This window comes from Muscardinus avellanarius, assembly GCF_963383645.1.
Source record: "Muscardinus avellanarius genome assembly, chromosome: 1".
NCBI lineage: Eukaryota > Metazoa > Chordata > Mammalia > Rodentia > Gliridae > Muscardinus > Muscardinus avellanarius.
In genome coordinates, this window is record NC_137786.1 from 219,524,619 (window position 1) to 219,537,732 (window position 13,114).

The window sequence follows — 13,114 nt, forward strand, 5'->3', positions numbered from 1 at the left end:
GGAGGTGGAGACAGGAGGATCGCGCAGGTTCGAAGACAGCCGCGCTGGCGTAAGAGACCCTGTTTTCAAATTAAAAAGTATACAAAATAAGTCTGGGAGTGTAGCCCGGAGGTAGAAGGGCTTCCAGGAACCCCAGTACCACCAAAATAAATAAATAATAAAATAGGTCTGGGAGTGTAGCCCAGAGGTAGAAGGCCCCTGGGTTCCATCCCTGGGTTCCACCACCAAAAAAAAAAAAAAAAAAAAAAAGAGTAAATAATAGGACTGGGGGTAGAGCTGGGAGGTAGAATGTCCCTGGGTTCCATCTCTGGTACTGAAAAAAGAAAGGGGGTGGACTGCTGTGGCTTGCTAGTAGAGTTAAGGTTAAAGAACAGATTATTGGATATTTAGTTTATAAACACTTAGAAAAAAATGGATGAGGTTTCACTAAGCACAGGACAGGAAAAATTAACCTCATTTTCCTTGTCTGATAAGAATATCAAGACTAGTATATCAGGAAATGCTTCAGACAAAGAAAATCTATCTCTTGCTGGGTATGGCAGTGCACACCTGTAATCCCACTGTAATCCCAGCATTCGGAGGCCCTCTGCAACATAGTGAGACCCTGTTTTAAAATAAAGAATAATAAACAAGGCAGGGGGTGTAGCTCAGAGGTCAAATGCCCCTGGCTTCCATCCCCAGACCCACCAAAAAAAAAAAAAAAAGAAAGAAAGAAAAAGAAAAGAAAATCTTATCTCATTTTAAGGCATCTGACAAACTCTTAGAATACTCTTATAGATGAGAATGAAAATGTGGGCTTCATATGTGAACAAACCAAGCCAGGATGATAATTCATGAGCTAAAATCAACACAGATGCAATTCATAACACCACAAGGCTTGGAGCAATGTCCCATCGGATTCACCATTTTTGCTAATAACCTGAAGGAAGACAGAGAAGGGATGTTTATCAAATTAGTAGGTGATGTAAGACTGAGAGAGGACTAATCAAAGTTCAAAACGATGTTGTAAGCAGGAAGTAAAAACTGTATGACACTGCAATAAAATTAAATAGAAAAAATTACAAATCTGCTTTAGTTTCTGAAAGACTTGAACTTTATAAGGAAGTACAGCATGGTTGAGTTCTGGTTTAATTACAATTATTAAGGAATTTTAAGTGACTGCAAACTCAATAGTAGCTTCAAAAAAAGATGCTGCAATCTTAAACTGAACTTGTTCAAAGCACCAGTGTACTATGCATTAGCTCATGTCAAAAGCTTTCTATTCTGCTCTATGCCGCTCCCTGCCAAAGCTAAAATGGAAGATGAGCAAACTGTCAAGGATTTGGAAACCACATCAGAAAAAGGAATCTAAAGAAGTTTGGCCTGAAAAGAAAGATTTCAAGGGAAAGGACAACTTACTTTCAAATAGTTAGAGGAGTAGCCATTTGAAGCATCAATAATTTTATTCTATAGAGATTCAGTAGTAAAACTGAGAATAGGAGAAAGCAACAAGGGGAATGGTGGTCCAATACAATAAAGAACATTTTAGCAAAGCTACTGCAGTGAGGTGGACATGGTGGCACATACCTGTAATCCCAGTACATAGGAGGCTAGTACTGAAGGATCACAGGTTCAAGGCCAGCCTTGGCAACTTGGTAAAGTCCTCAGAAACTTAGTGAGACACTGTTTCAAAATAAAAATAATAAAAACAGGGCCAGGGGTGTAAGAGCTCAGGGGTAGAATGTCTCTGGGTTCAATCCCAAGTACCACCATTAAAAAAAAATATAGCAGTGAGAGTTAGGCTTTTTCATCAGATATGGCCTATTATTGGAAATAGCAAGGGCTGAACTACAACTTCTCAGGAATGTGGGAGGCATTAGAAAGTAAAATGGAACTGGGCGTGGTGGCACAGGCTTGTAATCCCAGTATCCAGAGACTGAAACAGGAGCTTCCTTCACAGCCAGCCTCAGCTACTTAGTGAGATCCTTTGCAACTCAGTGAGACCCGGTTTCAAAATAAAGAATAACAAATACAGCTGGGGGAAAAAAAGAAAGTGAAATGAGACATCTATAATGTTTTTATTCCAATTGAAGAATGGGGACATGGGACTGTGAATTTCACTAGCAGCAAGGAAACGGAGCTGTCAGACAGACGCGTCTATGAAGCAGGTACCAATCATACTGCTCACCTCAGTCCACTCAGATCTGGATGTGTGTGTGCGTGGGGGGGGGTACTGGGGTTCCTGGAAACCCTTCTACCTCCGGTCTACACTCTCAGACCTATTTTATACTTTTTTTTTTTTTTTTGGAAACGGTTTCTTAAGCCAGTGCGGCTGACTTCGAACCAGCGCGATCCTCCTGTCTCTGCCTCCCAAGCGTGGGGATCACAAGCGTGCGCCACCACGCCTGGCGCTACTCAGATCTGGATTTATTCATGAGCTTAATATCATTATAGTTGTTCCTCAAGGGTAACAAGGTATAGTTCTCAGTTTTAATGTTCCTTTCTTTGTTTTCCTCTTAGTTCCAACTAACTTGTAGGCTTTGGCCAGTGAACTACTAGTCTACAAACTTGTCAGGGCAGTTACTCAAGACATGTTAGCAAAACTGCTTAGCTGAGCTGCAGAAGAGTTGTAGAAATGGCACTTGGCCATCAACTATTAAACGAGATGACGAAAAATCCAGTACTACTTGAGTTCTTTTTTTTGGCGGGTCTGGAGGTGGAACCCGAGGAGGGGCATTCGACCTCCGAGCTACACCCCCTGCCCTATTTTTTATTCTTTTATTTTGAAACCGGGTCTCACAGAGTTGCACAGGGCCTCACTAAGTAGCTGAGGCTGTCTGTGAACCGCGATCCTCCGGTCTCAGCCTCCCGAATGCTGGGATTACAAGCGTGCGCCACCACGCCCGGCTAACTACTTGAGTTTTTGAGTTCTGTCTCACCAGAAATATAACCCTTCCACTAGTATCCTCAGTTCTACCTTGGCTTACCATTACTGATTTCTGGAAGGTCAAACTTGGTGAAGTCCCACCACTGGAGCCGATAGGTAGTATTGGCAATATTACTGGCCACAGCTGACTGTCCATCACCAATTACTGCTCCTGATGGGAGAAAAGACAAAAAGAAGACATTACACTATTTATCTCATGGTTCCACTGTAAAACACAAAATACTGATATTAGTAAGAAATGGAGAACAGGAAGAAGCACAGCTGAAGCTGAAGAAAGGAGCCAGGCCTGTAATCCAAGGACTTGGGAGGCTGAGACAGGATTGCAGGTTCACTGCCAGCCTCAGCAACTTAGTGAGGCTCTCAGCAACCTAGTGAGACCCTGTTCCCAAATAAGAAATAAAACCAAACTAGGGAGGTAGCTTGGAGGTACAGTACCCCTGGGTTCAATTCCCAGCCTCTCCCCCCAAAAAAGGCAGAAAACCAAAGGCCCCATCTGGTAAGTCCTCATCTCAAGGAGAGGCCAGACATATTTTTCAAGGAATAAATTCATGTGGATATATAATTCCATTCATCATCCTTTCTTGTTATTTTTTAACATTTATTTTGTGCCAACAATGTGGCAGGTCCCGTATATATATGTACTGTCTAGTGGTAAGTTAATGATGTACTCGGATGAATTTTCATTTAAATATGGAACAGAAAAGTGAAGAATGGGAAGACACCGTGAACGACAAAAAGCCTAAAGCATCCCAGCTCCTAGACGTCTGGTGGTAAGCAGTACTCTTGGAGGAGAAAGCGCTGCCTCCCCCTTGGTTACTGTGTAAGTGAACGGTGAGGGGATACCAGAGAATAAACCTAGGGGCATACTCCCACGAAGCTATACCCCAGTTCTATTTTTTGGGGTAGAGGGGGCTAGGTACTGGGGATTGAACCCAGGAGCATTCTATCTCTACACTATATCCCCAGCCCTTTTACTGTTTATTTATTTATTTTTCTTTTGTGTTTATGTGGAACTGGGTATTGAACGTAGGGGTATTCTACCTCTGAGCTACATATCCCCAACCCTATTTTTTAGTCTTGATTTTGAAACTGAGTCTCACTAAGTTGCAGAGGGCCTCACAAGCTGCTGAGGCTGGCTGCAAACCTGCAATCTTCCTGTGTCAACCTCCCAAGTACTGGGATTACAAACCTGTGCCACCACACCTGGCTCTTATTTTTGTTTTTGAAACAGGGTTTCACTAGGTTGATGAAAGCCTCACTCTTGCTTGAGACTGTCCTTGAACATGTGATCCTCCTTTCTCAGCCTCCCAAATACTGGGATTATAGGCATGTACCGCCACACCTGGTTTATTTTTTATTTTTATTTAATTTTGTTGTTGTCATACTGGGGATGGAAGCCAGGGGCATTCTACCTTTGAGCTGCACCCCCAGCCCTATTTTTTATTCTTTATTCTGAGTTTCAAAGGGCCTCATTAAGTAGCTGAGGCTTAGTGAGGCCGACTGCGAACCGCAATCCTCCAGTCTCAGCTTCCCAAATGCTAGGATTACAAGCATGCAGCACCACGCCTGGCTCTTATTTATTTATTTATTATTTATTTATTGGGTCTGGGGATGGAACCCAGAGGCATCTGACCTCCGAGCTACACCCCCTACTCAATTTTTTATTCTTTATTTTGAAACAGGGTCTCACTGAGTTGCAGAGAGCCTCAATAAGTATCTGAGGGTGTCTGCGAACTGCAATTCTCTGGTCTCAGCCTCCCAAATGCTGGGATTACAGGCATGCACCACCACGCCCGACTTTATTTTTTATTTTGAAACAGGGTCTCACTAAGGTGCCCAGGCCTGAGCCTGCAGTCTTCTGGTCTAAACACCTCAAGCAGTGGGTTACAGGTGGACCCCACCACGCCTGGCTGCATTTCCTCCTCTGTACATGGTTTTCTTCTTCATAAAACCCAAAGAGGAGGCTTCCTTCAGGAAGAGGCAGTTAGCATATAGCTGACTGGGTAGAGAGAGACAGTAAAGAACAAATGAGGTAATATTAGTTAATCTCTTTTAGAACTCCAGCATGTAGCACAGCAGATATTTATGAGCCTTGTTTTGCAGCATTAGAATATTTTTATTAAGGCAATCCTTTATAATCCCCCCAAGAACTTCCCTGAATGTAGATTTACTTATAATATTTCACAGTTTAACTTTCCCTGAGATATACACTTCTGTATGACATTTTTCCCTTGGTAACCAATTAAATAAAAAATGGATTTTTTTTAACAGGGTGACACTTTAATTTGCAGTTGTATTTCATTTACATGAACATGTCATTTCCTCCTCCTCCTTCTGAGGTGCATTTCATACACAACCACCCTTCTGATCAGACAGAGCCAAACCCTCTCAGGAGAATAGAACATTTTATGTGCTAGATAAGCTAACTGGTATTCTCTGTTGCAAATCAACTAAAACTGAACTTGTTACAGACCACTATCACTGGAACAATGGACAGTTCTAGACGTGGATTCTTCAGTATTACAACCCATGCCTCTCTGCAAATCACTGCAAAGTCTCTTATAATCTGTATACATATTTTTTTCTTTAAAGAGCTCCAATTAGTACTCTGCTACTTTTGGTGCTTCTCTATTTTTTTCTCAAATGATCAAGAGATTGGTCAGAGAGAAAATGTCCTCAATATAAACCACGGGAGATAGAAAACTTTTTATTTTAACTCTTACCTTAGGATTTTAAATGTGTGCCACTACAACCAGTTTCAGAAAATACTTTTGACATTCATTAATTAACAGTCATTGTCCCAGTTTTAATTTGTAAGGAAAGGTAAAATCAACAGTTAATTTCCAAGATAATTATACTTCTAGAGTATGCATTCTAAACGTGGGCAGTATTTGTGAGGTGTAGTGGTGTATACCTGTAGTCCTAGTACTTGGGAGGCTGAGCACAGGAGCACACATTCAAGACCAGTCTTGACAATTTAGGAGGCCCTCAGCAACTTAAGTAAGATCAGTTTAAAAAAAAAAAAAAATAGCCGGGCATGGTGGCGCACGCTTGTAATCTCCGCGCTTGGGAGGTGGAGACAGGATGATCACGCTGGTTCGGAGCCAGCCTCGCTGGCTTAAGAGACCCTGTTTCCAAATAAAAATTATAAAATAGGTCTGGGAGTGTAGCCCGGAGGTAAAAGGGCTTCCAGGAACCCCAGTACCACCAAAAGATAAAAAAATAAAAAGAACTGGTGATATAGCTCAGAAATAGAACACCTCTAGGCTCAATCTCTAGTTTTTTTTTTTTTTTGGTGGTACTAGGGATGGAATCCAGGGGCATTCTACCTCTGAGCTACACCTCCAGCCCTCTTTTGTACTCTTTATTATGAAACAGGGTCTCACTAAGTTGCAAAGGGCCTAAGTAGCTGAGGCTGGCTTCGAACCTGCGCGATCCTCCTGTCTCAGCCTCCCAGTACTGGGATTACAAGTGTGTGCCACTACGCCCAAATCTAGTTCTTTTTTTTTTTTTTTTTTTTTTTTTTTTGCAGGTCTGGAACCCAGGGGCATTCTACCTCTGAGCTACACCTCCTGCCCTATTTTTTTATTCTTTATTTTGAAACCAGTCTCACTGAGTTGCAGAGGGCCTCACTAAGTAGCTGAAGCTGTCCGCGAACCGCGATCCTCCAGGTCTCAGCCTCCCGGATGCTGGGATTACAAGCATGCGCCACCACGCCTGGCTCCAACTCTAGTTCTTAATAATAAAAATACAAATATTTCATGGGAAGAATGACTGGAGAAAAATGCCTAAAATATTCTCAATAGGATAATAATAAAATAAAGGCTGAAAAATACTGTTTTATATAAACTAATATACCAATAACTTTTTAAAGCTTGCAAATTTAAAGATATAATATTAAGCAATTATGATCTACCTAAAAGCCGGAGAAAGATAGCACCTGAAGATGTTGTCAATGTACCTATTGACCTCAAACCCTACTGAGGGGCCTGTGGCCCACCATTTAGATGAGGTCAATACACACCCTTCCTCTCACCTTAACAGAAAATTCACCTTCAATGTAATATGGGGTGGTGGCCCACGCTTGCAATCCCAGAATTTGGGAGGCTGAGACAGAAGGATTGCGATTCATCATCAGCTACTTAGTGAGACCTTTTTCAACTCAGTGAGAACCTTTTTCAAAATAAGAAATATGAAATAGAGATGGGAGCTGGGCAAGGTGGTGCACACTTGTAATATTAGCATTCAGGAGGCGGAGACAGGAAGATACAGATTCATGGCCAGCCTCAGGTGCTTAGTGAGGCCCTTTGCAACTCAGACTCAGTTTCAAAATATAAAATAAAAAATAGGGCTGGGGGGCATAGCTCAGAGGTAGAACACCCCTGGGCTCCATCCCCAGTACTGCAAAAATAAAAAAATGAAAAAAATAGGACTGGGAATGTTGCTTGGAGGTAGAATGTCCCTAAGTTCTATTCCCAGTACCACACACACACACACACACACACACACACACACACGCACGCACGCACGCACGCACGCACGCACATGCACAATTATATGTAATGTGGGAATTTGGGGGACTTTGGTCATGAGGAATATCAGATACCTACAGGACATTTATGGAGAAGACTTTAATGGCTTCATTTATTTTAAAATTCTATATAATCAGGTAATGCCTCATTCCATGAAGTAGAATAAGTCAGCAGGCTTTTTTATTTTTTGTTACTGGGGATTGAACCCAGGGGCATTCTACCTCTGAGCTATATTCCCAGCCCATTTTTAATTCTGAAGCAGGGTCTTATTAAGTTGCTGAGGCTAGCCTCAAAATTGTGATCTTCCTGTGTCAGTCTCTTAAGTACTTGGGATTTCTCACATACATCACCAGAGCTGGCTGCAGATTTTCTTAAGAGGAACTTTCTTGATTTTTCTAGGCCTATTTTCTTTTCAGTAGAAGGTGTATACCTCCCTGCCACCCTGTACAGGGGATTGAACCAGGGGCATTCTACCTCTGAGCTACACCCAGCCCTATTTTTAGTCTTTATTTTGAAACAGGGCCTCACTAAATTGTGGAAGGCCTCACTAAGTGGCTGAGGCTGGCTGCAAACCTGTGATCCTACTGTCTCAGCTTCCTAAATGATGAGATTACAGGTATGGTCACCATGCCCGGCTCTACCATTTCTTTTGAAATAGTTTTATTCTAACCCAGGCTCCATTTCTTTGAACTTCTGAATTGTTTCCCAAGCTTATTTATCTGTTACCTAGATGGTGACATCTCCCTTTGACCATCAGTCTCACAAATTACTTTAGACCCTGACCATTTCCTCCAACTTTATTAATGATCATATAATGCAAAGGAAGATAAATTTCCTTAGTATATGATGAATGAAATGTTAGTTGCTAACAGAGGGAAGAAAATAAACAGAAAAAGCAAATTTTAAATGCTGGGAGCTTATTGTGGGGGAGGGGATAAGATCTACAAACAGGAAAACGGGAATAACCAGATGCTTTCTGAGTTCTATGGATTTGCAAATGGGAACACAAATGATTGAGACTCCAACCCTCAGCTACAAAGGCATCCTGTACAGTCTATGCCTCAAGAAAAGTCTTCTGGCAGACAGCTGTGTAATAAAATAAACAGGGTGGCACTGTGAAGAGACTAGGGAGGTGTTCTCTGCCAGTGGTGCCAGAGTACTGAGGAGGAACAGAGCCTGGCACCAGGGAGAATCAATTTTCAGAGCCATGTAAATACAGATCAGGAGCAACAGATTAGAGTATTATCTCCAGGTTCTCTTTTGTAAGAATTGCAAGCCGACTAAGCCTGACTCTTGAAAACATCAGAAAGAACAAGTATCACCATGTTAAAAAAAATAATAATAATAATTTAGTAGGCTCAAGGTATAGAAGATGTGCTAGTTTGAGTTAATGGGCTGAACCACAAAGTATTCACAAAGGAGGCACTCAGCCCCAGAAACTAAACCTTGAGAGACTGCCAAGGGACTTCTAAGGCTTCAGTGTTTCCCCTTAAAGTAACAATGATACAAACCAGACTCAGGATTTCTCAAGCTGTACTCGATTAATATTTTGGACCAGATAATTCTTTCAGAGTGGGAAGGAGCCTCATGCATATTGTAGGACATCTAGCAGCAGCAGAGCCTCTACCCACTAGTTTTTAGAAACATCTCTTCACTTAATTGTGCAAACCCAAAATGCCTCCAGACATTGCCAAATGTCCCCTAGGGATAAAAACCACCCTGTTTAGGAAACTATACCTGACAAATACAGCCTGCGTCTTAACTCCAAAAGAAGTGCGCTTAGAAAGTACCGCTATTAGAACGCATTCTGCTAAAGGCACCGAAACTGTCATCAGCACCGATCACAGAAAGAAACTGACCGGGGCCTGAGGGTGGAGAGCACTTGCCTAGCATGCAGGAGGTCCTGGGTTCCATCCCCAGCATCTTCTCCCAAGAAACCAAGTAAAGGCACACACGTTTCTTAGGAAACTGAAGTTTTTAATTTCTGCCATGGATTAGAGTCTGGCTTAAATGAGGATTTTCACAGTTTGTTTTTATTTGGTTTTTCATGGCTTCAGAGTCAAATGGACCAGATTTTGAAACTTCCTGCCAGTACCTTTGTGTAAATTAATTACTCTGAAACTCAGTTTTTTCTCTGTAAAAAAGTATATAACAGGCTGGGCGTGGTGGCGCACGCTTGTAATCCCCGCGCTTGAGAGGCAGAGACAGGAAGATCACACAGGTTTGAAGCCACACGCGCTGGCTTAAGAGACCCTGTTTCAAAAAAAAAAAAAAAAAAAACCCAGTATAAAATAGATCTGGAAGTGTAGCCCAAAGGTAAAAAAGTTTCCAAGAACCCCAGTACCACAAAAAAAAAAAAAAAAAAAAAAAAAGTATATAACAGCGACCACAACTTAGAGTTGTTGTCTACTAAGTGAGCATTAAAATTATTTTATTATTTTAATTGTCTATGTGAATATTTCTCTATAGGTACAAATCCATAATAAACAGTTTATAAAGGCCTTATTTTTTAACACAGTGGCACAAACAGAGTGCCAGGGACAAGCAAGAGAAGTATTTATTTTAAGTTTAAGGTAAACTGTCTAGGATCTAGACTTCTTTGGCCAATGTTTTCTTTTTTCTTTCTTTCTTTTTTTTTTTTTTTCTTTTGTGGATCTGGGGATGGAACCCAGAGGCATTCGACCTCTAAGCCACACCCCCTGTCCTATTTTTTATTCTTTATTTTGAAACAGAGTCTCACTAAGTTACAGAGGGCCTCACTAAGTAGCTGAGGCTGTCCTCAAACTGCGATCTTCCTGTCTCAGCCTCCTGAATGCTGGGATTACAAGCATGCACCACCATGCCAGGCTTTTCTTTCTTTCTTTCTTTCTTTCTTTCTTTCTTTCTTTCTTTCTTTCTTTCTCTCTCTCTCTCTCTCTCTCTCTCTCTCTCTCTCTCTCTTTCTTTCTTTTTCTTCTTCTTCTTCTTCTTCTTCTTCTTATTATTATTATTATTATTATTATTAATTTTTTTTCCAGGTCTGGGGATGGAACCCAGGGGCATTTAACCTCTGAGCTACACACTCTGCCCAACTTTTTATTATTTTGAAACAGAGTCTCACTAAATTGCAGAGGGCCTCACTAAGTAGCTGAGGCTGTCTGCAAACCGCGATCCTCAGGTCTCAGCCTCCCAAATGCTGGGATTACAAGCATGTGACACCACACCCAACTTATTCTTTATTTTGAAACAGGGTCTCACAAAGTTGTGGAGGGCCTCACTAAGTAGCTGAAGCTGTCCGCGAACCGCAATCCTGGGATTACAAGCGTGCACCACCACGCCCGGCTGGCTAACTTTTTCTTGAAAAACAGCTTAGACCAACACATAACATATCACAAAATGCTATGTAATATTTATTTTAGTTTTAGTTTCTGGGGGGCACTGGAGATTGAACTCAGGGGCATTGTATCTCTGAACCATATCTCCAGCTCTATTTTTTATTCTTTTATTTTGAAATAGAGTCTAAGTCGTGGAGGGTTGAAGTTCCTGAGGCTGGCCATGACCTGCAATCCTCATGTCTCAGCCTCCCAAATTCTGGGATTACAAGCATGGGCCACCACACCCAGTTTATAATAATTTATTGAGGTATGGGGATTTGAACCCAAGCTATACTCCAGCCCTATTTTTTAGTCTTTATTTTGAAACAGAAGCTCACTAAATTGCAGGGTCCTCAGTAAGTAGCTGAGGCTGGCTGCAAATCTGCATCCTTCTGTGTCAGCTTCCCAAGTACTGGGACTACTAGTGTGCACCACTATGCCTGGCTATTTCTTCTTCTTATATATAATTTGTGTGTGTGTGTGTTTGTGTGTGTGTGGGGGGGGGGGGTAATGGGGACTGAAACCAGGGGCATTATATCTCCAAGCTACATCCCCAGTCATTTTTATTTTATTATTTGAAATCAGGGTCTCACTAAATTGCAGACAGCCTCATTAAATTGCTAAAACCAGCTTCAAACCTGCCATCCTCTTGTCTCAGATTCCCAGGTACTGGGATTACAAATGTGTGCCACCATGCCCAGCTAAAAGTATTTTAAATTTTAGGACTGGTGGTGTAGCTTAGTAATAGAGGGCTTGTCTAGTATGCATGGGATCTGGGTTTGATTTTTAGCACTACCAATCAAAAATGCAAATTGAGCCAGGTGTGGTGGAGCACACTTGTAATCCCTCCCCCAGCTTGGAAGCCTGAGACAGGAGGATTGCACAGGTTCAAAGCCAGCCTCAGCAACTTAGTGAGACCCAGTTTCCAAATAAAATATAAAATAGTTCTGGGAGTACAGCTGGAGGTTGAAAGCCTCTGGGTTCCACCCCCAGTACCATTAAAAAAAAAAAAAAAAAAAGAAAAAAAAAAAGAAAAAAGAAAATTGAATTGAATGGAAATATAGCTTATCAAAATTTGTGTGAACTGGGCATGGTGGCGCACACTTGTAATCTCAGCATTCAGGAGGCTGAGACAGAAGGATCACAGTTTGCAGACAGCCCCAGCTACTTAGTGAGGCCATCTGCAACTCAGTGAGACCCTGTTTCAAAATAAAGACTAAAAACTAGGACTGGGGGTATAGCTCAGAGGTAGAAAGCCCTTGGGTTCCATCCCTAGTACTGGGGGGAAAAAATTGTGTGATGTAGTGAAAGTAATGCATAGAGATAAATTTATAGGATTGGATACTAAAAAGATGCTAAAATGCATATGATATGATTGTTTATATATAAAAATTGCAAGAATTAAAACAGCAACAAGCCGGGCGTGTTGGCTCACGCTTGTAATCCCCGTGCTTGGGAGGCTGAGACAGGAGGATCACAGAGGTTCAAAGCCAGCCTCAGCTGGCTTAAGAGACCCTGTTTCCAAATAAAAAATATAAAATAGGTCTGGGAGTGTAACCTGGAGGTAGAAGGCCCCTGGGTTCCATCCCCAGGACCACTAAATAAATAAATAAATAAATAAATAAATAAAATAAAAAAGCAACAAGCCAGGCGTGGTGGCACACGCTTGTAATCCCTGTGCTTGGGAGGCAGAGACAGGAGGATCATGCAGGTTCGAAGCCAGTCACACTGGCTTAAGAGACCCTGTTTCAAAATAAAAAATAGGTCTGGGAGTGTAGCTCGGAGATAGAAGAGTTTCCAGGAACCCCAGTACCACCAAAAATAAACAAACAAAAAGAATTTTTTTAATTAAAATTTCTGCTGCAAAAGAGATTGTTAAGAAAATGAAAAGGAAGCTAGGTGTGATGGCGCACTCTTGTAATTACAGTATTTGGGAGGCTGAGACAGAAGGATCGCAGGTTCAAAGCCAGCATCTACAACTTATGGAGGCCCTACGCAACTTAGTGAGATCCTGTTTCCAAATAAGAAATAAAACTGGGGTAGAAGCTCAGAGGTAAAATGCATCTAGGTTCAATTCCTAGTACCCCCCCCACACACACACACAAAGGAAAGGAAAGGAAGGGAAAGGACAGGAAAGGAAAGGAAAGGAAAATAAAAGACAGACTGAGAAAACCTGTGCAAGGCAGTTACCTGAAAAAGATTGCTCTTTAAAATATTTCTTAAACTCTTTAAACAATTCGAAAATGAACAACCTGATTTTTATACTTTATTTATTTAGAAATAGGGTCTTGCTAGCCGGGCGT

General features: G+C 41.6%; 1 protein-coding gene across 5 annotated transcripts in view; it reads right to left on the reverse strand.

The window, feature by feature from the left end:
* AMBRA1 (autophagy and beclin 1 regulator 1) overlaps positions 1-13,114 on the reverse strand; it is a gene marked incomplete at both ends in the record, with an annotated part of 202,250 nt that overhangs the window by 52,064 nt on the left and 137,072 nt on the right. For all 5 annotated transcript variants that reach the window (XM_080705353.1, XM_080705352.1, XM_080705351.1 and 2 more), the window contains one exon: positions 2,967-3,077. In XM_080705353.1, the coding sequence (XP_080561479.1) occupies positions 2,967-3,077 (111 nt within the window). The remainder of the gene's footprint in view (positions 1-2,966; positions 3,078-13,114) is intronic.